Below are 27,455 nucleotides of genomic sequence, written 5' to 3' on the forward strand. Positions count from 1 at the left end.
GGTGCGCGGGCGGCGGCGGCGGCGGCGCTCGTCCTGTCACGTGTCACCTGTCACTTGTCATGGACGGTTCAAACCGTTCCGTCGCAACTGCCTCCGTGCGCGTGTGGCTGCTCTTCACAGCTCTCGCGGCGGGGAGGCGGCAGAGTCACGTGTCGGCGGCCCGGGGACACACAGGGGAGCAGCAGACGCCTGACCCCAGACCCAACATTGTACTAGTCACTTGTGATTCTCTGGTAAGTAAAGTTTCTGGTAGGATTTAGCACAATTGTTGAGTGTTCAGCATAAAATGTATGATAAATAAGCTGCGAGTTTTGGATTCAACCATATCTCACAAACCTTGTCTATTTAATCTAATTAATTGTCAGCAATTACCAGTTTTTGCAAGGGTTTTTCAAAAAGTCAACGTGGCCTTTGGGTCTTATTTATTGAAGAAGTGCTGAAAACATTTATCACAGAATTTGCCCTGCCCCCACCTCACTTCCAGCGTTATTAACCATTGTACTAGTGACTTGTGATTCTCTGGTAAGTAAAATGTTGGTAGGATTTAGCACAATTGTTGAGTGTTCAGCATAAAATTTAAGATAAATAAGTTGCGAGTTGTCGTTTATGAGCAACTCGGGCGATGGACTCAACTGACGAAATACAGGAGTTTGTGGCTTGTTTATGAACTTGTTTCGTATTTAATTGGCAGAACTGGCAAGCCAACAACTTGTCCAGATGTGTTGGAAGGAACTGCAGATGTTGATTTACGTCGAAGATAGCATCCTCGATAAGATTATCGATTTTCATAGATTAGCAATTTATCCCATCAGATAAAGCATAAAAAGAAGTTTAATTTGATACCTATTTCTAGCAATGTTACAAAATTTTGAGATTTTAAAAATCAAGTCTGTAATTTATCCCATCAGATAAAGCATAAAAATAAGTTTAATTTGACACCTAATTCACTTTCATATCTCAAGTATTTAAAAAGTTATGGCCATTTTCATACTGGGAAATGAGCATCTTGTTCCCTATTGATTTTCTATGGACATAACAAAAAAGCTGTGATCGTGAACAGTCAAAAGCCCATAACTTTCTTAAAAATTAAGAGAACTGAATGAAATTTTCAGTTATCATAGATTGAAGCATTCTGAAACAAATATAAAATAATCTTACTTGGATGACCTGAAATTAAAGCATATAATTAGTTAGTTACCTAATTGTAGCTAATTTCAGACTTCAATTACTAGATCTAAACATCTATCCATTTCTTAATAAATGATTAACATTTTTAAATAGCCTAAATGTCCAAATAATATTCACAAATAATTCACAATAAAACATGATTTTTAAATCTCATTTACATTAATTTATAGGCCAAATGGAAGGAATTTAGTGTTTAATTGCTGTAAATAAATGCCCATTTAAATCAGCTTTCCAGTGGGTCCCTGTGGAACGCGCTGGTTTAGAACGTTCACATTGCGGTAGATTTGTGCCTCAAATGCCGAGAAAAATACTGCGCGATATAATGGGCCCAAATTGAGCTACTCGCAATATTAAACTTTGTATAACGGGATCTTTAAAGCCCTTTTTAATGTAAAAATATACAACCTAACTTCTGCTATTTGCTTTATGAGACCCAGCGGTTGGTGACGGTCGCGGGTTTAAAGATTGATTTTTAAACTACTATAACTATTATTCAAGGCCTTTAAACCTAATAATAGCTTTTGCGACGGGGTCTTCCAGCGATTTTTCGTTAATAATTAACTAGGCTGAACATTTTCGATTGGAACAGCTTAGAGAAAATCGCGTTTTAAACCCGCCCCCTCTAAACGGCGCCAAAATCGCGCACACCCACAACGGAAGATTTTCAAGGACGCTTCAGGTAGGCTTTGCAACATACCTACTATTTCACTTTTGATTGCTAACATTCACTCACTGATTGTAGCAATGTTACAAAATGTTAAGATTTTAAAAATCATGTCTGCAATTTATCCCATCAGGTAAAGCATAAAAAGAAGTTTAATTTGACACCTAATTCACTTTCATATTCTGAAATTAGCATCTTGTTCCCTATAGGGGGTTGCACGTAAGGTCACTGGGTCATAGGGCTTGACGCACGGAGACGCTCAATCCATCTGGAGGACATCCGTAACTTCTGGTATATGTTATTAATGCAAGAAACGCGTACTTTCCTACCTGTTAAAAAACGCCAAAATGTTGAATTTTTGCGCTGTAAAAAATTGTGGAAGTCGGAGTAAGTGTGAGAGACATGTACCCAACTTCAGAATTCCAAAAGTGAAGCGAAATTAAGGTAAAGGGAAGAGAGAGCTGAAGGGACAACAACAGCTAAAGTGCTTGGCGAACATTGGCTGTGCAGATATCGGAATTGAAAATATTGGGAATTATCGTGTTTGCTCACTGCATTTCATCCACGGTAAGGCTTTATTTGTGTTTTTTCTTGTTTCCTTTGGTATCTAAAAAGTCTCAGAAGTGATAAATCTGGCTGTAAATTTTTCTTCAGATGCATTTTCATTTTGTATGTAAAAACCCACTTGAGAACCATGGGCGATTTTTAAATTTTACAGCCAGATTTATCACCTGAAACTTTTTAGATGCCAAAGGAATCAAGAAAAAACACAAATAATGCCTTAGTTGATGAAATGCAGTGAGCAAACGGCCAATGTTCGCTAAGCACTCTGGCTGTTGGCCCTTCAGCTCTCGCTTCTATCTACCGTCATTTCTCCTCACTTTTGGAATTCTGAAGTAGGCTAAATGTCTCACACGCTTATCCCGATTTCCATAATTATTTACAGCGCAACAATTGACAATTTCGGCAGGTTTTAACGCGCCTGCTACGCTGCAAACAATGGTACGTGCTTACCTACAGTTCATCGCGTGTACTCCAGTTGGCGTAGTGTAGCAACAGTACGGGTCATGGGTCGTGACCCGACTGCCGTGAAACCTCCCTATATCGAAGATAGCATCTTCGAAAAGATTATCGATTATCATATTATCATAGATTAGCAATGTTACAAAATTTTGAGATTTTAAAAATCAAATCTACAATTTATCCCATCAGATAAAGCAGAAAAAGAAGTTTAATTTGATACCTAATTCTCTTTTGATTGCTAACATTCACTCACTGATCATCAAAAGTGAATTACTAAAATTCTTGCTGAAATGTCTTCTTATGAATCATAAGGTTTTGGATTCAACCTTATCTCACAAACCTTGTCTATTTAATCTAATTAATTGTCAGCAATTACCAGTTTTTGCAAGGGTTTTTCAAAAAGTCAACGTGGCCATAAAATACCTTTGGGTCTTATTTATTGAAGAAGTGCTGAAAACATTTCTCACAGAATTTGTCTTGCCCCCACCTCACTTCCAGCATTATTAACCATTCTCCCCCCCCCCCCCCCCCCCCCCCCGCCACACAATCAGTGAGAAGAAGCGTCATGCCCCAAAACATCACCAAATCATATTCTCCATTGATGCTGCCTGACCTGCGGAGTTATTCTAGCACTTTTGTAAACCAGCATCAGCAATTCCTTGTTTCTACATTGAACAAAATGGAAGTCGGTTATTTATTATCAGAAGTAGAGACAAAGTGAATGAAATATCTCACTATCGGATCTTTTGACTGAATTATTGTCCATAGCACATGGCATTCAGCAATTTCATATAACCACCCTTTCCAGTTTGTACCAGAATCAACTAATTCCGATGAAAGGCCATAAACTTGTAATGTCATTTCAGTTTTTCCCTTTATTCATATATGTTACCTGACTCTCTGAATCTTACTACAACACACAAGGAGGCCAATATTAATGTTAACTTCCAGCAGAGCAATTCCATCAATCCCATTCCATTTTATTTTCTCATTTTTTCCCTGTAATTTAAAATTAGGCACATGGTTATCAACTCTTCCTTGATTCTTATCCAATTATCTATATGAAGAAAGCTCTCGATCCGAAACCTCACCCACTCCTTCGCTCCAGGGATGCTGCCTGTCCTGCTGTTATTCTAGTATTTTGTGTCTTTGGAAATATATATATATAGAACATGGAACTAGGAAGGGAATGGTCACTTTGAAAGGACTGGATTATAGGCCTCCCAATAATCAGTGTGAATGAGAGGAGCAGATTTGTATGGAGATTAAAGATCGCAGTAAAAATAATAGGCTATTATGAGTGGGAGATTTTAACTTCCCTTGGACATGGTGAAATTTGTGCAAGAAAGCTTACTTATTCAACATATATATGGAGTGCTGTACTAGATAGGGTACAACACTGGACCTCCTCTTGGCGAACGAGATAGGGTAAGTGACTGAAATGTATGTAGATAGCATTTTGGGACCAGTGACCACAATAATATTAGTATTTTTTAATTACAAAATGGTATCACCACAAAATAACCAATGTCTCCTTCAGCGATTTTGATTAATCCCATGCGGTATTGAAAATCTATACCTCTCAACTCCATAAGAGACCGATGCTTACATAGAGTCATGGTGTTATACAGCCTGTAAACAGGCCCTTCAGCCCAGCTCATTTATGCTGACCGAGGCCATCCTGAGATCATTCCATTTGCCTGCATTTGTCCCATATACCTCTCAACGTTTCCTGTTCATGTACCTGTTGAAATATATTTTATACATTGTAATTGTACCCTCTTCCATAATTTCCTCTGACAGCTCATATGCCCCTCATGATTTTGTACATCTCTGTAAGTTCTACCCTCAATGTTTTATGCTCCAGAGAAAACATTCCCAGTCTATCTAGTCTAGTCTGTCCTTTTTATTGAAGCTCACCAGTCCCAACAGCATTCTTGTGAATATTTTCTGCACCCTCTCTAGCTTAATCACATCATTTTAGTAGTATGATGACCAGAACTGCAAACGATATTACAGGAGATAGTCACAAAAAACTGGAGTAACTCAGCAGGTCAGACAGCATCTCTGGAGAAAAGGAATAGGTGACGTTTCAGGTCGAGACCTCTTCATCACATAGTCCTTTTCCCCAGAGATGTTGGCTGACCCGCTGAATTACTCCAACTTTTTGTGTCTATTTTTGCTTTAAACCAGCGTCTGCAGTTCTTTCCTGCACTATATTACAGGTACAGTCTACCCAACATGTTGTACAGTTTTGACATTATGTCCCAAATCTTGTATTTAACAGCCCATCTGATGAAGGCAAGAATGCCATGCATCTTGTTCATCAACTTATTTACCTGGATCACCACTACCAGGGAACTATCAACTTATAGCACTGAGTCTCTTTGTTTGACAGCACTTTCCAGGGCTCTGTCATTCATTGTGTATGTCCTGCCCTGGTTTAACTTCCATCAATTTTGCGCTTGTCTGAGTTAAATTCCATATGCCATTCCTTTACCCACATTCCAATTTGATCTGGATCATCTTGTAACCTCAGGTGGCCTTACTGTCCACCACACCACCTGTTTTGGTGTCATTTATAAACCCTCTAATCATGCTTGCTCCTTGCTCATCTAAACCATTAATGTTTATGACATACCTCAGTGGACCCAGCACTGATCCCCTGAATTTTGTATCCAATGCCTAGTTCACCTTGCATCCCATCTGGTCTCGCCTTCCACACTTGGCTACTATTTGGGGCCTTGTCAAAAAACGTACCTACTGACTTGCCCTCATCAATCCACTTCTTCAACTCTTCAAAAAACTCAAACAAATTTCCCATGGAAGTACAAATTCAATGGAATTAGAAAAGCAAAGCTAAAATTCTATTTTATTACCTGAGAGCAAAATGTAGAGACATGATTTCAAAACATTAATTTTGAATTATACCATGAATGAGACCCAGTGTGCTAACTCAGAGTGATGTAAAATGTTTATTTAATAATTGTTTATGGAAGGCAGACCTTTTGGCATCCAAACAAAAATTCTCTCTACTAACATTCCTAAAACAAAGTATTTACATAATTCATGATAAATCATGAGTGGGGAAAAAACATAATTGAGTTTTTAAAGTTTAAAATTATTGCAGAATATAATTTGGTTTCATATCATATGACATATATCATATGGCAGGAAACACGTTCCCGATGTTGGGGGAGTCCAGAACCAGGGGCCACAGTTTAAGAATAAGGGGTAAGCCATTTAGAACGGAGACGAGGAAACACTTTTTCTCAGAGAGTTGTGAGTCCGTGGAATTCTGTGTGTCAGAGGGCGGTGGAGGCCAGTTCTCTGGATACTTTCAAGAGAGAGCTAGATAGGGCTCTTAAAGATGGCAGAGTCAGGGGTATTGGGGAGAAGGCAGGAACGGGTACTGATTGGGGATGATCAGCCATGATCACATTGAATGGTGGTGCTGGCTCGAAGGGCCGAATGGCCTACTCCTGCACCTATTGTCTATTGACATTTACTATTTTTTATGAAAGGTTTAGAATTTTGATGTAATTAAACTGACACATGATTAATTTTTTAATCACTTTCCAGGATGGAAGATTGACATTTGGCCCACAGAACCAGGTAGTTAATCTTCCCAATATAAACATAATGAAAGAAAATGGTGCCGTTTTTCTCAATACCTACAGCAATTCTCCAATATGCTGTCCTTCTCGAGCAGGTAAGGCTTAAAAACACTTTATATTCCTAGTCATTCTAAATCCAGCATAGCATTCCACAATTTGCAAATGTTCCAGATCAGTTGATCTGTGCCCATACTGAGTTATATACACACCTCAGTTGTGTCAACAAGGGAGACAGTTGCAGAGCAAAAGCCAGGCATTAATTTTGCAATAGAGGAAAGATAAGATGACATGCATATAAATGTTCTTTCCTGGACTGCATCGCTATAGATTATTAATTCACACTTTCCAGTAAGGCGGCAGCCAAACTCTGGAAGAACCCATGGAGTTACAGCTCTAAAGATAGACACAAAATGCTGGAGTAACTTAGCGGGTCAGGCAGCATATCTGCAGAAAATGAATAGCTAACATTTTGGACAGGACAAATCAGGGCCGCAACGGATGACCTCTGGCAAGGTGTTCCCTGATGGGCTATCTCCGACCTTCATCAACTCCCCGGCTGCTCCCAGGCCGGGACCACCGATGCCTTTCTCAGCACCGACCCCACCAGTGTATATGTATGTGTACTGCCATTTGCCTGCATTTGGCCCATAGCCCTCTATCCATATATCTGTCCAAATGTGGTGAAGGTGACTTATGAAATAAAAATAAAATGCCGGATCAACTCAATTCCAGGCAGTACGTTGGAGAAAGAGACGTTATATTGAAGGGAATTCTACTAAATTACTTTGGACTTTAGAACGTAAGAAGTAGAAAGATGAGTAGGTTATTCAGCCCCTCATGCCTGCTCTCCCACTCAGTAATGTTGCTGCTTCATACCTCATTGCTACTTTTCTGTACTTTGATTCTTTTAATATCCAAAAATCTATAATCTATCAATATCTCTCTATGAAATATATTCAGCAAATTAGCCTCCATTGCTCTTTTAAGAATTCAATAAACATTATCCTTGAGCAAAGAAATTCCTTTTCAAATCTATCCTGAATGATCAACCTCTTATTATGAGAATATGACCCCTGGTTATAGACATCCCAGCCAAGGAAACGTACCTGTATCTATCCTATCTAGCCCTTTAAGTCACCTGTTTAATGCTTTCTGCTATTGTCCAGGCATAGCTCATTAAGGCCTTTGACACTTATTCCATCCATTTGCCAATCAACAAATCCCCATCTCTGTTATTGTCACATTTCACAAGATTGTGAAAAACTTTGCATGCTATCCAGTCAAATCATAAATTCCCGAGTACAATCAAGCCATACAAGCACTACAGGTAGTGTGATGAGAAAAATAACCAGAATATAGTGTTCCAACTTTACAGTGTTACAACTGCAGAGGAAGTCCAGATAAAAGACATGTATGAATGCCGCAATGAGGTATGATTAGGAGACTGGGACTACACGCTTAGCTAAAGAGAGGTCCATTAATTGGCTGATAACAGCAAGGAAATAGCCGTTCCTTAATCTGAGGAATTAATAATTCTTCTGAGGAATTTGAGGTATTCATGTGTTTACTTGGCAATAGCATCAATGTGGTTGGACCAAGACAAATTGCTGGCAATATATACGCCCAGGAACTTGAAACTCCACTTCAGCACCACTGATCCAGACTGGGATATCTACACCACCCTATGTCCTGAAGTCAATGACTAGCTCTTTTGTTTTGCTGACATTTTTGAGGGAGAAGTTGCTGTCTTGACATAATGTTACAAAGCTCTCTATAATCTCCCTGTATCTGTTCAAGATTTAAGGATCTTGCCAAGGAAGTAGCCCCAGAAATTAAGGAAGTAGCCCCAGAAATTAAGGAAGTAGCCCCAGAAATAGTGGATGCATTAGTGATAATTGTTCAAAACTCTTTAGATTCTGGAGTAGTTCCTGAGGATTGGAGGGTAGCTAATGTAACTACACTTTAAAAAAAAGGAGGGAGAGAGAAAACGGGGAATTACAGACCAGTTAGTCTAACATCGGTAGTGGGGAAACTGCTAGAGTCAGTTATTAAAGATGGGAAAGCAGCACATTTGGAAAGTGGTGAAATCATTGGACAAAGTCAGCATGGATTTATGAAAGGTAAATCATGTCTGACGAATCTTATAGAATTTTTCGAGGATGTAACTAGTAGAGTGGATAAGGGAGAACCAGTGGATGTGGTGTATCTGGACTTTCAGAAGGCTTTCGACAAGGTCCCACATAAGAGATTAGTATACAAACTTAAAGCACACGGTATTGGGGGTTCAGTATTGATGTGGATAGAGAACTGGCTGGCAGACAGGAAGCAAAGAGTAGGAGTAAACGGGTCCTTTTCACAATGGCAGGCAGTGACTAGTGGGGTACCGCAAGGCTCAGTGCTGGGACCTCAGCTATTTACAATATATATTAATGATTTGGACGAGGGAATTGAATGCAACATCTCCAAGTTTGCGGATGACACGAAGCTGGGGGGCAATGTTAGCTGTGAGAAGGATGCTAGGAGGCTGCAAGGTGACTTGGATAGGCTGGGTGAGTGGGCAAATGCATGGGAGATGCAGTATAATGTGGATAAATGTGAGGTTATCCACTTTGGTGGCAAAAACAGGAAAGTAAACTATTATCTGAATGGTGGCCGATTAGGAAAAGGGGAGGTGCAACGAGACCTGGGTGTCATGGTACACCAGTCATTGAAAGTAGGCATGCAGGTGCAGCAGGCAGTGAAGAAAGCGAATGGTATGTTAGCATTCATAGCAAAAGGATTTGAGTATAGGAGCAGGGAGGTTCTACTGCAGTTGTACAGGGTCTTGGTGAGACCACACCTGGAGTATTGGGTACAGTTTTGTTCTCCTGAGGAAAGACATTCTTGCCGTAGAGGGAGTACAGAGAAGGTTCACCAGACTGATTCCTGGGATGTCATGACTTTCATATGAAGAAAGACTGGATAGACTGGGCTTGTACTCGCTAGAATTTAGAAGATTGAGGGGGGGATCTTATAGAAACTTACAAAATTCTTAAGGGGTTGGACAGGCTAGATGCAGGAAGATTGTTCCCGATGTTGGGGAAGTCCAGAACAATGGGTCACAGTTTAAGGATAAGGGGGAAATCTTTTAGGACCGAGATGAGAAAAACATTTTTCACACAGAGAGTGGTGAATCTCTGGAATTCTCTGCCACAGAAGGTAGTTGAGGCCAGTTCATTGGCTATATTTAAGAGGGAGTTAGATGTGGCCCTTGTGGCTAAAGGGATCAGGGGTATGGCGAGAAGGCAGGTACAGGATACTGAGTTGGATGATCAACCATGATCATATTGAATGGCAGTGCAGGCTCGAAGGGCCGAATGGCCTACTCCTGCACCTATTTTCTATGTTTATATCCAGCCCACTATGGTGGTGTCATCTTCAAACTTGTAAATGGAGAGAGAGCTAAATTTGTCCAGGCAGTCATGAGTGTATGGGGAGAATAGTAAGGAGCAGAGAACACATCGTTGCAGGGCACTGGTTTGATAATTGTAGAAAAATATCCTCAGTTGAATCTGTGGATGGAGATTAATGTATTCTTTAAGGCTCTATGACTCTATGCTGAGTGATTTTTAATATGTTGACTTGAGGCACAGGATCAGCCATATTTTTCATGTTTGGTGAAAGCTGCTCTGAAATGAATGTATGACTTTCCCTGATTGTATTTATTGTCTTAAATTCTCCATTCTTCTAGACCTAATTAGTTGTGTGAATCATCTGGCCCCCTGCATACCCTTACAGCTCTCAATGTTATATCCATAGATTTGTTTTGTACAATGCATTGTTAATTAATTTTTAATAATTCTGACCTATGACGATGTTCTATTGAACATCCTTTTATTTATTTTTAGCCTTGTGGAGTGGTCTATTTGTTCATTTAACAAAATCCTGGAATAATTTCAAATGCTTGAACCCTGATTACCCTACCTGGATGAAAGTACTACAGAATTATGGCTATTATACAAAAGTGTACGGAAAGACTGATTATACTTCAGGCCACCACTCAATAAGGTAAGACAACATTTATCGAAGAGAAGTGCCATGTTACTTTTTGGAATCGACTGGTCTTTTCCCACTTTTTAAAAATGTTTATTTAATCCAGTTGCAATGGCTACAAAGTCATACAGTATCTGCATTGATAATTCAATTTCATTGCTAAAGATATGTTTTAATACAGAAATGAAATATCTATATTGAAATATACAAGTTGTAGGTATTTACCAAGTGTACAATGAAAATGGTTTATATTTGGATTCTGCTTACTACAAGTCAACCCTATTCTAAACTACTGTATAAAATGGAAAAGTGCCTTCTGTTAATTTGGACAGAAAGAAGAATTAATTAATAATGGACTAAGAGCCGTTGGGTCCCTGTCACACGGGAGACCTGGTCCCCCAACGCAACCCATTCCCCAATGCAATATTCCACCACTCACCCGTTCCCCCAATGCAACTCGTCCTCCCAAGGCAATACTGCACCACTCACGCATAGCCCCCAACTGCACAGGCACGGCTCATTCCCACTCATCCCCCAGCACTCCCTCCCTCTCCTCTTCACCCTCCCTCCTCTTTCCCCTCTCCTCCTTCCCTCCCCAGTCCCTCCCTCACCTCTCCTTTCCCATACTCTATCACTCCCTCCCTCCATAACTCTTCTCCCCTCCCTACCCCCCTCCTATCCCTCTATCCCTGGGCACTCTTCACCTCCCTCTATTTCCCACCCCCACCCCCCCCCCCCCCCCCGCCCCACTAGGAGGGAGGGAGGGAATGAGGGAGGGAGAGGCAGAGAGAGGGATGGAAAGAAAGAGGGAAAGGGTGGGGGAGGTAGGGGGGGGAGAGTGAGGGGTGTATCCGTTTTATTGTGAATAGGGAGGGAGAGGGGGTAGAGAGTGGAGGGATAGAGGGAGGGAGGGGGGAAAGAGGAAGTGGTATGTCAGTGTATAATGATAGTCTGTGACTCCTCTCTCCCTCCCCTCCCCAGCCTCCTACTGTCTTCATACCTTTCCCCTCTTCCACCTCCCCCCCCTCCCCTCCACCACCCTTTGCGTATGTTGCATCAGTTCGGTACAGCAGCATTTGGACACTCATTCGGAGGCTGTGAACATAAATGGGGCGTTTGGACAGTGTAAACTCATTATGACCCTCTAAGCCCACGCAAGGAATGTCTAGACTCGAACCTCATCCCAGCCAGTGATGGAACTCTAGCCCCATCCCGAGTGATGTTAGAAGCCTCTAAACTTGTTAGGAATAACTCAAGGTTTCTTGACGGTCGGAACGCAGTCTAGTGATCTCTGGGACTCTGGTCGCTTCCCACGGGCGTTCAGACGCTCCCAGAGAGGTTTGGCCCGTCCCACCTCATGTCAGCAGGTTTGCACCTTCTAAACATTACCCGGCAGGAGTTTGTACCGTCTAAATGCAAAGCCAATGGCCTTCTGAACCTCTAAATGCACCCAAAGGGGATTTGTGCCCTCTAAATGTGAACCAGTGGGGTATTTGACCCTCAACACGAATCCCATTGGCGGTTGGACCTTCTACATGCGCCCCAGCTGGCGTCTTTATCCTCTAAACATAATCAGCTGGCCTTAACCCTCTAAACTTAAATCAGCCGGTGTTTGGACCATCTACTCTACAAGCTGGTGTGGACGGGGGGAGAGAGCTCCGAGAAAAGAAGGGGGAAGAACCATGGGGGAGGGGGGGTATCACGGGGGAGGGGGCTGGAGCTGTGGGGTGTTGCGTGCCGGTGCGTTTGGGCAAAATTAGGGCACATGGTATTGGGGGTAGAGTGCTGATGTGGATAGAAAATTGGTTGGCAGACAGGAAACAAAGAGTAGGGATTAACGGGTCACTTTCAGAATGGCAGGCAGTGACTAGTGGGGTACCGCAACGCTCGGTGCTGGGACTGCAGCTATATACAATATATATTAATGATTTAGATGAAGGGATTACAAGTAACATCAGCAAATTTGCAGATGAAACAAAGCTGGCTGGCAGTGTGACCTATGAGGAGGATGCTATGAGAATGCAGGGTGACGTGGATAGGTTGTGTGAGTGGGCAGATGCTTGGCAGATGCAGTTTAATGTGGATAAATGCGAGGTCCTCCACTTTGGTAGCAAAAATAGGAAGGCAGATTATTATCTAAATGGTGTCAAGTTGGGAAAAGGGGAAGTACAATGGGATCTGGGGGTCCTTGTTCATCAGTCAATGAAAGTAAGCATGCAGGTACAGCAGGCAGTGAAGAAAGTAAATGGCATGTTGGCCTTTATAACAAGAGGAGTTGAGTATAGGAGCAAAGAGGTCCTTCTGCAGTTGTACAGGGTCCTAGTGAGACTGCACCTGGAGTATTGTGTGCAGTTATGTTCTCCAAATTTGAGGAATGACATTCTTGGTATTATGGGAGTGCAGCGTAGGTTCACAAGGTTCATTCCCGGGATGGTGGGACTGTCATATGCTGAGAGAATGGAGCGGCTGGACTTGTATATGCTGGAATATAGAATGATGAGAGGGGATCTTATTGAAACATATAGGATTATTAAGGGTTTGGACACGCTAGGGGCAGGAAACATGTTCCCGATGTTGGGGGTCACAGTTTAAGAATAAGGGGTAAGTCATTTAGAACAGAGATAAGGAAACACTTTTTCACACGGAGAGTTGTGAGTGGATTTCTCTGCCTCGGAGGGCGGTGGAGGCCGGTTCTCTGGAAACTTTCAAGAGAGAGCTAGATAAGGCACTTAAAGATGGAGGAATCAGGGGATATGGGGAGAAGACAGGAAATGGGTACTGATTGTGGATGATCAACCATGATCACATTGAATGGCAGTGCTGGCTTGAAGGGCCGAATGACCTACTCCTGCACCTATTGTCTATAATACGACTGTCCTCAAGATATCTCTAGTTCCAAGTTCCCAGTCTTCATTTACTCCACGAGAAAAACTGAGGAGAAATACTAATTAAGGACTTTGCCCATCTCCTGTGGCTCCATATGGAGATGGCTGCTTTATTTTCTAAGTGTCCCTATTCTCCATCACGTTACCCTCTTTCCCTTATTGTACATAAAATCTCTTGGGATTTTTCTTCATATTATCTGCCAGAACAATGTCCTGTTCCCTTTTTGCCCTCCCGATTTCCTTCTTAAGTATGCTCTTCAGTTCCTGAAACTCCTCCATGGGTACACTTGATCCCAGCTGCCTATACCTGTCCCGTGCCTCCGTTTTCTTGACCAGAACCTCAACTTTATTTATTTATTTATTTATTTATTTATTTATTCCGAACAAGTAAAGACATTAACGACATTAATATTAACAAAATCGAAATTATCAAACAATTGGACATTACAATCCATATTTACAAAGCAATGAGAAGAACAAAATCAAAGTTCCAATGTCCAACTCTGTGTCTGTACAAGCTCGAAAAGGAGTGAGAAGAAGAATAACTTATTAAATCTCACCCCTTTTCCCTAACACTTCTACCATATTTAAAAATCAATTCATTACTAATAATAATACTATTTTTGCTCATCATCTAAGTTTCCTTACTCCCACCCGCCTTGCCCTTCATCCTAACTGGAACATACTTGCCCTGAACTCTTGTCATCACACTTTTAAAAACATTCCGTTTTCCAAGCATTTATTATTTTCCCACAAACATTCTATTCCATTCAACTTTAGCAAGTTCTTGCCTAATATCATCAAAGTTGGACTTCCCTCAGTTCATAATTGTAACCCGTGGCCTGCCCTGTCTTTATCCATAGCTATTTTAAACCTAATAGAATAGCTGGTGGTTGTAGGTGGCAATTGTAAATTCTAAAACTAAATGCTCAATTTTCTGTGGTTGGAGAATGTATGACTCGAGAACACAGTTCAAAAATTTGAACTCTCCCTTTTCAGAATAAGCTTAGAAATTGTTCCAATAGGCAAAGAATGTTAAATGTTTGCTATCTTTTCTGCAAATAGTGGTTGATGTAAGAAAATTAATTTTATGTGAGAACAAAAGTTCTCACAGCATGTAGGGCAGGTATATTCATCTAAACTACGTCAGTTTTGATTCTTCTCTTTCTATGTTATTTCTATTAGTTCATGAAAATGGTTTTCAAGTGTTGCTTTACAATCATTTGCTTTCGTCATGAGACTAACTTGCATCGTCAGAACAAAAGCAGACCCAGTATTATTTTTCATTGGTTTCAGTAACCGTGTGGAAGCCTGGACCAGAGATGTCAAGTTTTTGCTTAGACAAGAAGGAAGACCAACGACAGTGCTGATTGGTAATGAATCAACTGTAAGAATCATGGACCATGATTGGCAAAATGTAGATAAAGTGACTGAATGGATACGATACAAAGCAGCCCATTTAAATCAACCATTTGTTCTGAGCTTGGGTCTGAATTTGCCTCATCCCTATCCAACTCCAAGCATGGGAGAAGCACCTGGAGGGTCCACATTTAAAACATCTCCATATTGGCTTAAAAAGGTATATCGTGGGGCCTGCATACTATTCTTACTTTGTTGCATTATATTTATTTTTCATGTTTTAATTGTTTCACTGTATATATTATTTGATATATTATTTCAATACGTTGAATGATAAAGTATAATTATGTGCTACGCCTTGAAGCAGTATTACAAGATCCAGTTTGGGATTGTGGGAGTCTCATGTAGACTGCAAACTCCATGCGCATAACACTTGAAGTCATAATTGAATCCGTGCAGCTGTACCATCCAGACATATTTGAGTTAAATTCTCAGTTTTCCTTGAAATAAATAGGGGAAAGATATAGATACAGTTATGGTAAATAAATCTTGTTGACTAGAGATTTAATTTTTTTAATATCCGTATATTCTTGATGAGGAGTTGTGATCACAGCAAGTGCTGATTGGAGACATTATGGAAACAAATTTACACTTTTTCAGCTAAATCCAGCAATAGACAATAGGTTCCGGAGTAGGCCGTTTGGCCCTTCGAGCCAGCACCGCCATTCAATATGATCATGGCTGATCATCCACAATCAGCAATAACGTAGCCTCATTGATAAGGATAATGGTAGGATATCATATTTGCAGTATTAATAATTCAACATATTTCTAGCAAATGCAAAACCACTATGTTTTTCTACTGCATCAGCTGGTACCATAAGATTAAATATTTTTTTAAACTTTCCATAACTCATTGCAGTTGTACAGGGTCTTGGTGAGACCACACCTGGAGTATTGCGTACAGTTTTGGTCTCCTAATATGAGGAAATACATTTTTGCCATAGAAGGAGTACAGAGAAGGTTCACCAGACTGATTCCTGGGATGGCGGACTTTCATATGAGGAAAGACTGGATAGACTCGGTTTGTACACGCTGGAATTTAGAAGATTGAGGGGGGATCTTATAGAAACTTACAAAATTCTTAAGGGGTTGCACAGGCTAGATGCAGGAAGATTATTCCCGATGTTGGGGAAGTCCAGAACTAGGGGTCACAATTTATGGATAAGAGGGAAGTCTTTTATGGCCGAGATGAGTGTTGAGGCCAGTTCATTGGCTATATTTAAGAGGGAGTTAGATGTGACCCTTGTGGCTAAAGGGATCAGGGGGTATGGAGAGAAGGCAGGGATGGGATACTGAGTTGGATAATCAGCCATGATCATATCGAATGGCAGGCTAGAAGGGCCGAATAGCCTACTCCTGCGCCTATTTTCTATGTTTCAATTTGCCAGCTCAATAAGGTTTTATAGATATGATGAATATTTCCTTTCATTTTGTTGCCAAGCTTTACTAAATTGTACTAAATACATATGAAATTTACAATGTATTGTATACATTTTATTCTATATTATTTCCTTGGCTTCAGCTCTCAGCACGTATATTTAAAAAAAATAATTTCATCTATTCAAAATACATTTTGAATTCTCTAATTAAAGGTGAATTATGAATCAATCAGAATTCCAAAGTGGCTTTCTTTCTCTGAGATGCATCCTGTGGACTTTTATTCCTCCTATACCAAGAACTGTACTGGTAATTTCACATATCGGAACATCAAGGACATCAGAGGCTTTTATTATGCAATGTGTGCTGAAACAGACCTAATGCTAGGTAAGTGATTCATTACTTATGAAAGGTTGCATTTGACGCAGTTTAGCAGCGAGTGATGGTGACTTAATATATGTTAATTAGTTTGGTTATGCTGCTGCAAGCAAGATTTTCATTGTATTTGTACCTCACCACACATGTGCATATGAAAAAAATCGATTTGAAACATGATAGTATTAACTTGCACTGCTCTGACCTTTTGCTCCGCACCACTCTCTTTCAACACTGCAATTCACAGATATTGCAACATTTGCTCATGGCTTATGGGCAAATATCATGGTAGGTGCGCTATAATGCATGGATGCAAAGTTATCCATTTTGGTAAGAAGAATATTTGTTAAATGGATGGTGACCACAGAATGCTGCTGTCAAAGGAGAATGACACACCTGCACGTGTCCCCACATTCCCTAATGGTACTGTGATCTCAGTCTTTGAGGCCAAAATCAGACCACCCTTCCAGAGGGTGAATCCACAAAAAGCATCTGGTGCAGACCGTACCTGACCATACTAAAAACCGATGTGGAACAACTGGATGAATAATTCAAGGACATGTTAAACCTCTCGTTTCTGGAGTCTAAGATTTCCCTCTGGCTTCAAAATGTCATCTATTGTACCAATGCCCAACAGTTACCTCAATGATTGCCCTCTGGTAGCACTCTGAAGAAGGGTCTCGACCCAAAACATCACCTATTCCTTCTCTCCATAGATACTGCCTCACTCGCTGAGTTTCTCCAGCATTTTTGTCTTATCTTCCACCACAATGAAGTGATTTAAGAGGTTGGCTATGGCTCGAATTTTCTATTGCTTCAGAAATGAATTGGATCCACTTCAATTTGGCTCTCACCACAGCAGATCGACCTCAGATGCTATCTCATTTGCTCTCAACTGTGCTCTGGACTATCTGGATAACAATAACATACAAGCACAATGGCACCCTAGCACAGCTGACAAAGCTGCTGCCTTGCAGCGCCAGAGACCCCGCTTCGATCCTGACCTTAGGAGCTAGCATGTACTGCCTGTGACTACAAGGGTTTCCTCTAGTGCCCCGGTTCTGTCCCACAACCAAAAGACGTGTGGTTTTGTAGGTTAATTGCCCCCTGTAAAATTGTTCTTAATGTGCAGGGGTTGGATGCATAAATGAGATAACATAGAACTTGTGCGAAAGGGTAATCAATGGTGAGCATGGATTCAGTAGGCCGAAGGGCCTGTTGCCATGCTATGTCTCTAAACCAAACTAAACTAATTGTCAGGTTGCTGTATTTACAAACCTGTTGTGCTGTTGCAAGTAAGAATTTCATTGTTCCGTTTCGATATGTATGACAATTGCACACTTAACACTTGTTCATCGACTACAACGCGACGTTCAACATTATCATCCCCTCCAAACTCATCACCAACCTTCAATACCTCGGCCTCTGAACCTCCCTGTGCAACTGAATCCTTGTCTTCCTCATTGGCAGACCTCAATCAGTGTGCTCCTCCTCCACGATGTCCATCAACACAGGTGCACCTCAAATCTGCTCTGCTCTCTTTCGACCCATGACTGTGGCCAAACACAGCTCCAATGCCATCTATAAACTAGCCGACAACACCAATGTGGTTGGCCAAATCACCAGTCAGTGTACAGGAGAGAGATCGAACACCTGTTTGAGTGATACCATAACAACAACTTCATGTGTGGGTCAATGGTGCTTCAAATCCCTGAGTGTTAACATCTCAGTTAACCTGTCATGGGCCGAGCATAGAAATGTAATCATGAAGAAGGTGTGCCAATGCCTCTAATTTACTTTATTAGAAGTTTAAAGGGATTCAGTAGGTCTCTAAATACTCAAACAAACATTTACAGATATACCGTAGAAAGTATCCTGACTGGTTACATCATGGCCTGATATAGCAATTCCAACACAGGAATGCAAGAGGCTGTGAAGAGTGGTGGGCACAGCTGGTTCATCCCAGATACTGCCCTTTCCTCCATCTAAAGTATCTACATGAGACGCTGCTTCAAGAAGGTGGCAACTATCATCAGGATGCCCACCATCTGGGCTATGCACTATTATCACTGCTACCATCGGGCAGGAAATACAGAAGCCTTAAGTCATATACCATCAGGTTCGGGACTAACTATGGTTGTTAGGTTCTTGAACCAACCTACACAACCCAATTCTTATTTGAACACCAGAACACTATGGTCCACTACTTACACCATCCTGGACTTTTTTTTCTAATTTTTTTTCACTTAAGTCTTGTTTTTCTTTCTACACAGTCTTCTTTCTTTTAGAAGTGTCATGAGTAATTTAGGTATAATTTGCAAGCAAGTAATTAGGAACACCAATGAAATACAAAGCTGTAAAAGCCAAATAAAAGGCAACAAATCTGAATTAAAACAGAAACCTCTGGCAAAAGAGATACAAGTGGCTGTAGATAGGCAAAAGTCTTATCTCTTCCCTGTTCTCTGTTCTTTATTCTTCTCCCGCAGTCAAACAGTCAAACTGCTGCATCGAGCTGATCGAGGCTCTTGATGTTAGATGGGGATGGCAAGTCCCGCGGCCGTATACGCCACGCCAGGTGATGTAAGGCCCTGCTCCAGGTTGATTTAAACCCCTCGATATGGGCGGGCGAAGTTGCCGTTGCGGGAACTCTGAAATGCGATTTCCCACCAGGGACCTGCGAGCTCCCGATGTTACCGTCCACAGGGCCTGCAGCCGAAGCCTCCGAAGCTCTGAAGTCGGGTCACAGCCACGTGCCACCACAGCGCACCGCGCTCCGAAGTCAGCCAGCTCTGCGATGGTGAGTTCACAGGCTCTGCGACTGGAGCCCCAGATCGATTCCGGTTGGAGGCCGTCGGCTCCACGATGTTAGGCTCCAACGACAATGGAGACTCGACAGGGAAAAGGTTGCGTCCACGTTAAGGGAAGAGATTTAAAAGTTTGCCCCGCCCCGCCCCCCCCCCCCACATATACACAGCTAAAAATAAAGTAAAACTAAAACCAAAAACATACACCTAACAGGACAAAAAGAAAGAAAAGACAGACGGACTGCAGTCGAGCCGCTGCCACAAGGCGCCGCCACACCGAAAAAAGATGCTGGAAATGCTAAGTTCCTCCAGCAAATTGTTTAAAGTGATAGTCACTGGAAACTCATTGTAATTTGATTATCTTGAGAGGACAGAATGCATCATACTCATTTAGAAGAGATACAAATGAATTGCTGCTTCATTTGGGCCCCAGATGCTCTGAAGAGAACAGATAAATGCCGGATATTACTGCGGCTGCATGGGAAAATGTGAACAGAAGTGGATGTTAGAAATGGAAGAGTGAATGAGGGAATTCTGGAAGAGAACAGGAAATTTTCAGAAAAGTGACGGCACAATGAAAGTACCCTTTCATTTCTTTGAGAATTTATGTAGAATTTTAACAAATGTATCTGTTGACCATCGTGGAGGTGAAATCATGATTAAAGAAAAGGGAAAACTCAGAAGTGTCACAACTGGATCAGATGGAAGTGATTTTCAATGAAGAGTGAAAACGGTATAAAAGTTGTTGCTTAGTTATTTTTAAATAAATTATTATACTAATGCAGTCATGTTAGTTTTTATATTTTATCTTACTGGAGAAAACTAACATACAATGTTCCTTTACAACACCTCATCTTGAAAGTGGAAGGCAACAGCAGGAGACTGGTGCTGACTAGATGTATGAACTTTATCAGATAAAATTTAAACTGTTTTTCTAATTTTCTGGATCATTTTGACAAAGCTAAAATTATTATATTTGAATAATTGTTTCTATTTACGCAGGTAAGATTTTAAAAGTTCTTCGTGACACAGGGATCCAAAACAACACTTACCTAATCTTTACTTCTGATCATGGCGAGTTGGCAATGGAACATCGTCAATTCTATAAAATGAGCATGTATGAAGGAAGCTCTCATGTTCCTTTACTGATAGTTGGACCAGGTATTTCAGGACATCAACAGATTATAGATTTGGTATCTCTTGTCGACATTTATCCCACACTTCTTGGTATGTAATTTTTTTTTAATGTCTGATATTAATGAGAATACATATTTATATTTAGTTAAAGTTTGGGAATACAGATGATGGCATCAAGCTAATACAAGCTGCTTTTTAATTCTTCATAATCCTGAGAGAATGGTAGTTCCCTTGAATTTCAAACTCAAAGGAATTGAGTTGTGTAATTTCATCAGCTTTATATGCTTGACACCATCTTTTTAATCCAACATTAAATAAGCAATCAATCAATCAGAGATCCTGGATTTGTAGTCAGAATATGACCAGAATTATTCATTGTAATTGGTGCAACAAAAAGCTTCAGTATTAATATTAGGCTCATAAAATCCAACATAAATTCACGTTATAAGAATAGAATTAGGTCATTCTGCCCATCGAGTCTAGTCCGCCATTCAATCATGGCTGTTATCTGCCTCCTAATCCCATTTTCCTGCCTTCTCCCCATAACCCTTGACACCCGTTCGAATCAAGAATTTGTCTATCTCTGCCTTAACAATATCCACTGACTTGGTTTCCACAGCCCTCTGTGGCAAAGAGTTCCACAGATTAAAGGCCCTGTCCCACTTTCCCGAGTTACTCACGAACTCTTCAGCGGGGAAAGGCCTCGTGCTGTCAAACACTCATCATACTAACACTGGAATAATTCTTGTAAACCTCCTCTGGACCCACTCCAGAGCCAACACATAATTCCTCAGATATGAATGAATGAATGAATGAATGAATGAATGAATGAATGAAAACTTTATTGTCATTCAGATATACACCTAGACACAGTGCACCTTGAACGAAATTTCGTTGCATTTGACTCTCCAATCAGGTAAATAGTAAAGGTAAAAGTGCTAGGTGCGTCCATAAAAAATGCCTCATGTGCATGGTTCTGTAAAATAAATATATATAAAAAGTTTTTTTTTTTTTTTAAAGTGTCGATATTTAAAAAGTTCTAGCCTCGGTTTTGTTGATTGTTCAGTAATCTTATGGCCTGGGGGATGAAGCTGTTGCAGAACCTGGTTGTCCCGCTCTTCATGCTGCGGTACCTCCTCCCAGAGTTAAGCAGTATAAACAGTCCGAATTGTGGGTGTGTGGGGGCTCTGGTAATGCCCTTAGCTCTAATCAGACAGCGCTTGTACCCCATGTCCATGATTGAAGGAAGAGAAGTCCCAATGATTTTTTCCGCTGTCCTCACCACTCTCTGAAGGCACTTCCAGTCCGCAGCTGTACAGCTGCCGCACCACGTAGAGATGCAGCTGGTCATGACCGACTCAATTGTGCTTCTGTAGAAGGTGGCGAGGATGGGAGGGTGGAGGTGTAAACTTCTCAACCTGCGGAGGAAGTACAACCGCTGCTGTGCCCGTTTTGCCAGAGATGTAATGTTTGTGGACCAGTTTAAGGTGTCCGTTATATGCACCCCCAGGAACTTGATCTTTTTCAACTGCTCCACTGCTGAGTTGTTGATGCAAAGTGGAGTGTGACTGGGCTGAATTTTCCTTCTGAAATCGACGACAATCTCCTTGGTTTTGTTCACATTTAGGAGAAGGTTGTTCCTGCTGCACCAGCTCACGAGCTGTTCCACCTCCTCTCTATATGTCTGGTCGTCGTTATTGCGGATGAGGCCCACTACTGTTGTGTCATCCGCGTATTTGATGATATGGTTAGTAGTGGACCTGGCGACACAGTCATGTGTCATCAATGTGAAGAGCAGCGGACTCAGGACACAGCCCTGAGGGGATCCGGTGCTCAGTGTGATGACCGAGGAGGTGTTCTTCCCCACCCGCACAGACTGGGGTCTTTCAGAAAGGAAATCCAGGATCCAGTTGCATAGTATGGTATTGAAACCTAGGGGTGCCAGTTTGCTCACCAGATGCTGGGGGATTATCGTGTTAAATGCTGAGCTGAAATCAACAAACAGCATCCGCACGTGGGTGTTCCTCTCCTCCAGGTGTTGTAGGCTCAGGTGGACTACAGAGGAAATAGCATCCTCTGTGGAGCGGTTCGGGCGATAAGCAAACTGGAACGGGTCAAAACTGGAGGGGAGTTTAGAGACCATGTGCTGCTTAATAAGCCTCTCAAAGCACCACTTCATTATTATTGGTGTGAGTGCTACGGGGCAGTAATCATTCAGGCAGGTTATTGTAGACTTTTTGGGAACTGGTATGATGGTGGCTGTCTTGAAACATGATGGAACAATGGCCTGGTTCAGGGAGATGTTAAAAATGTCTGTCAGAACCAGAGCCAGCTGGTCGGCACATCCCCTAAGCAGACGCCCCGGTATGTTATCCGGTCCGGCTGCCTTTCGCTGGTCAATACCCTCCAGGATTTTGCGGACTTCAGCAGTTTCAAAAGACAGTGTCTGTTCTCCTGGTTGAGGCTCTAATTTCCTCATTGTAGTGGTGTTCAGTGCCTCAAACCTGCCGAAATGATTATTTAGTTCATTTAGAAAGTCTGTGTCATCCTTACAAGACATCTGAGGGGCCTTGTAGTTTGTTATGGCCCGGATGCCTTCCCACATGTTCCTGGTGTTGGTATCATCCTGGAAGAAACCCTGGATTTTCTGTCCGTGGGCGCGCTTTGCTTTCTTAATTTCGCGGTTGAGGTTGGCTCTCGCTGTTCTCAGAGCTCCCAAATCACCAGATTTAAAAGCCGCATTTCGTGCTTTCAGCATGGCACGCACCTCTGCAGTAATCCAAGGTTTGTGGTTGGCCCGGGTTGTGATGTTCCTGATGACAGTGACGTCCTCCATGCACTTCTGTATGTAGCCCGACACTGACATGGCATACTCATCCACATTGATGTTTTCGTTATGAGTGGCTGCTGTCCTGAACATGTCCCAGTCCGTGCACTCAAAGCAGTCCTGGAGTGCTTCTGTAGCTCCCTCAGACCAGACTCTAACCTGCTTCACAGTAGGTTTCTCTCTGATCAGAAGGGGCTTATAGGCTGGGATGAGCATTACAGAGAGGTGGTCAGAGGAGCCGAGGTGAGGCCAGATTTGCTCACAGTACTCCAAATGTGCCCTGACCAGCGCCTTATAGAGTCTCAGCATTACATCTGTCTTTGTATTCCAATCCTCTTGATATAAATGCTATCATTGAATTTGCCTTCTTTACTACCGATTCGACTTGCAAATTAACTTTTTGGAAGTCCTGTAACAGCACTCCCAAGTCTCTTTGCACCTCCGATTTCTGGATTATTTCTCCATTTAGATAATCTATGTCTTATTACCAAAATGCATGACTCCACACTTTGCTATACTGCATTTCATCTGCCACTACTCTGCCCACTCTCCCAACCTGTCCAAGTCTTTCTGCAGACTGCTTGCTTCCTCTACACTGCCTGCCCCTCCACCTATCTTAGCAGCATCTGCAAACTTGGCCACAAAGCATTCAACCCCCTTATCCAAATCATTAATACACAATGTGAAGAGAAGCGACCCCAGCACCGACCCTTGCGGAACTCCACTAATCACTGGCAGCCAACCTGAAAAAGTGCTTCTATTGCAGCTCTTTGCCTTCTGCCATTCAGCAACCTGCTATCTATGCTAGTATCTTCCTTTTAACACCATAGGCTCTCAACTTCCTTATGCCTGATGTGCTGCACCTTATCGAAGGCCTTCCAAAAATCTAGGTAAACAACATCGACAGCTCCTCTTTAACATGATTAGAAATTTATGTAAGGGAAATGTATTCATTTATATCATTGTAATTGTCTGCACTTTATCACAGAACTTATTCAATTAATTTCATTACAATGATTTCCAAACTTATTTAGAAAAGCCATTCAATTTGTTTTATTCAGATATTGCTGGAATCTCTCTTCCAAAAAACTTAAGTGGTTATTCTCTACTCCCATTGCTAAGAGCATCTCCAAAGCATATTCCTGCAAAGAAACCACGACCTGACTGGATTTTTAGTGAATTTCATGGTTGCAATGTTAATGCCTCCACCTATATGATTAGAACTGGCAGATGGAAGTACATAACCTATGCTGATGGAATTTCAGTACCTTCCCAACTGTTTGGTAAGTCTGATTTCAAAGAAAATACACCGCTTTCTAATTTTCTAAGAAAATAGAATTAATGACGGGGGCCACAGTTCAAGAACAAGGAGTAAGCCATTTAGAAGGGAGACGAGGAAACACTTTTTCTCACAGAGAGTGGTGAGTCTGTGGAATTCTCCGCCTCAGAGGGCGGTGGAGGCGGGTTCTCTGGATGCTTTCAAGAGAGAGCTAGATAGGGCTCTTATAAATAGCGGGGTCAGGGGATATGGGGAGAAGGCAGGAACGGGGTACTGATTGGGGATGATCAGCCATGATCACATTGAATGGCGGTGCTGGCTCGAAGGGCCGAATGGCCTACTCCTGCACCTATTGTCGATTGACAGTCATTCTAAATATATATATTTTTTTTAAATAAGAATCCTTAATTTTGCCAAAATACTCACTGTCTGAATGGGGAGCATCCCTGATTATTGAAGGAAGTTAAAGACTGAATCACTTGAAAGATTTGTTTTCTTCCACTCCAAAATAATCCCTGTCATTTTTTAGTGTATTGAGCATTAACAGCTTGATCATTCCTTATTCATTAGTTGTCACTTGTATACTCCAAATAGCTCAATAGCATCATTTTGTCATTTGTAAGCAAACTCCTACGATCCAAGAACTGCATAGTGATAATGGTGTTTTTAAGTTCTCAATAGAATACTAACAACATAAATCTTTAACTTCAATATGCCTCCTGACATGGTGAAAAAAAAGTAACGTATTCTGTATGTTGTCTATCCTTCTACTGTGAAGTTAATTTTAAAAGGTTTTATGCTGTTGTTATCTCCTTTCAGATCTGATTACTGATCCAGATGAATTGATGAATGTTGCTAGTAAGTATACAAAAATTACAAGCACACTTGATAAGAAACTTCGCTCCATATTAAATTATCCAGAAGTGTCCAAATCTGTTCATCAATACAACAAACTTGAATTCACCAAATGGAAAGAAAGTCTTGGAAAGAATTATACAAATATTATTGCCAATCTCAGATGGCACCAGAGCTGGCAAAAAGATCCTGCATGTTATCAAAATGCCATTGAAAACTGGTTGAATTCAACTGCTGATGTATAGTTTTACATGTCTCGTTACTTGCAAAGAGCCATAGGTAGTTATTTTTCTTGCTAGCCTTCTGAGATAGTAGATATTATCCACAAATGTCTAATCAGCTGCTATACACTCCGCAATGGGCAGTGGGCAGGTGCTACAGACCTGCACGGGAAAGTAGACGCTCCCGCCCCCACGAGTCTCGGGCATATGGGGCTTGTCAGCCTGGGAAGGCAGTCCATCTAGGAGAGGGAAAACTCTGATTTAAAACCTCCAATGCCTTGTGACCATATCCAGTCATGGAAAAGGTTCCAGAAGTAAACCTCAAGAAAATCCGGAGTCCCTAAGGCAGTTCGTCGTTGTCTACAACCTCGCTCTGGCAGCTCCTGCAACGGCGCTGGTGCCAAATTGTAACAGCCCTGCTGTTCCTTTGGATCGATCAGTGAGGGGGGGACGTGCTGCAAGGGCAACAGCCTGTCCTCCATTTGACATCGTCCAGGCTTGCATCTTACAAACTAGGATGAATCACCCATGATCAGTCATGTCCAAGGGGGGGCCTACTACTACACTCAGCAATAACATGCATCATCTTTCTTGATCCTCTACTTAAGTGTATCTGTAATCCAATCTTGGGTAAGTAATTTCCCTCCACGCAGAACCTTGGTAGAACGAAACTAGTCCTGAATTAAATTTCCAACCCCTGTATCAACTTTGCCACAAAGAATAAGGACTTTCATCTGTGTAGGAAGGAACTGCAGATGTGGATTTACACCAAAGATAAACACAATTTTTTTTAAATATTTCAAAATAGACTTTATTCAAGTAATAAATATATACAATACAGGAACTGTGCAAAAAAATTCATCTGACATTCTCAGAGACCATACAAACATTCAATACTGTTTACACAAGTTACATAAACTTATCCCCCACTCTTGCCACTCATGCGGCCCACTGGCGTGGAATTCCTTCCCTTATTTTTGAGGGGTGTCTCCACCACACCCTGCCCCCCCCCCCCCCCCCCCCCCCCCCCCCCATGTCCAGCAGCGGAAGGACCCTAGACTGTGGTCCTCCCCCACCGAGCCTTGGAGTTAGCTGCACTAAGCTTCAGTGTGTCCCTCAGCACGTACTCCTGCAGTCTGCAGTGGGCCAGTCGGCAACATTCCCCGACGGACATCTGGGAGGTTAACAAAACTCGGGCAGACCATAGAGAGTCTTTCACTGAGTTGATGACCTTCCAGCAGCACACAATTTCAGTCTCTGAATGCATCCCTGGGAACAATCCGTAAATCACAGAGTCCTCTGTGATGGAGCTGTTCAGAATAAATCGTGATGGACGCTTGCAAACTCCTCCAGACTCGCTTTGCAAATCCACACTCTGCAAAGAGGTGGGCAACCGTCTCCTCTCCATAGCAGCCGAGGGTAGCATGTGCTGGTAGTGAGGTTCCGATGGTGCAGGAAGGATCTGGATGGCAGGGCTCCCCTCACCGCCAGCCAAGCCAGGTCTTGGTGCTTGTTGATGAGTTCTGGCGATGAGGCATTTCGCCAGACAAGCTTATGCTGGAGTAACTCAGCGGGACAGGCAGCATCTCTGGATAGAAGGAATGGGTGGCGTTTGTCGAGACCCTTCTTCAGTCACCTTTCAGATAAAGCCTTCATTTCTTGTCTTTAACGCTCAACTGCTAATCTCCTATTTTCATTTGTATAAACCATTCTTATTTAAACTGTTAAGAGTAATGTGGTTTTATCCAG

General features: G+C 41.9%; 1 protein-coding gene across 2 annotated transcripts; it reads left to right on the plus strand.

Moving 5' to 3' along the window:
- arsk (arylsulfatase family member K) lies at positions 1 to 25,950 on the plus strand. 2 transcript variants are annotated; one of them, XM_033017297.1, is made up of 8 exons: positions 1 to 233; positions 6,458 to 6,587; positions 10,380 to 10,539; positions 14,706 to 14,988; positions 16,424 to 16,595; positions 20,390 to 20,614; positions 24,413 to 24,634; positions 25,450 to 25,950. In XM_033017297.1, exons 1-8 carry the CDS (start codon positions 60 to 62, stop codon positions 25,728 to 25,730), a joined length of 1,647 nt encoding a protein of 548 aa, XP_032873188.1. In that variant the 5' UTR covers positions 1 to 59; the 3' UTR covers positions 25,731 to 25,950. The 2 variants fall into 2 exon arrangements, with proteins under 2 accessions (XP_032873188.1, XP_032873189.1); XM_033017298.1 differs by lacking the exon at positions 20,390 to 20,614.
- Positions 25,951 to 27,455: the final 1,505 nt, after the last annotated feature.

The sequence above is a fragment of the Amblyraja radiata genome, chromosome 3, assembly GCF_010909765.2.
Source record: "Amblyraja radiata isolate CabotCenter1 chromosome 3, sAmbRad1.1.pri, whole genome shotgun sequence".
NCBI lineage: Eukaryota > Metazoa > Chordata > Chondrichthyes > Rajiformes > Rajidae > Amblyraja > Amblyraja radiata.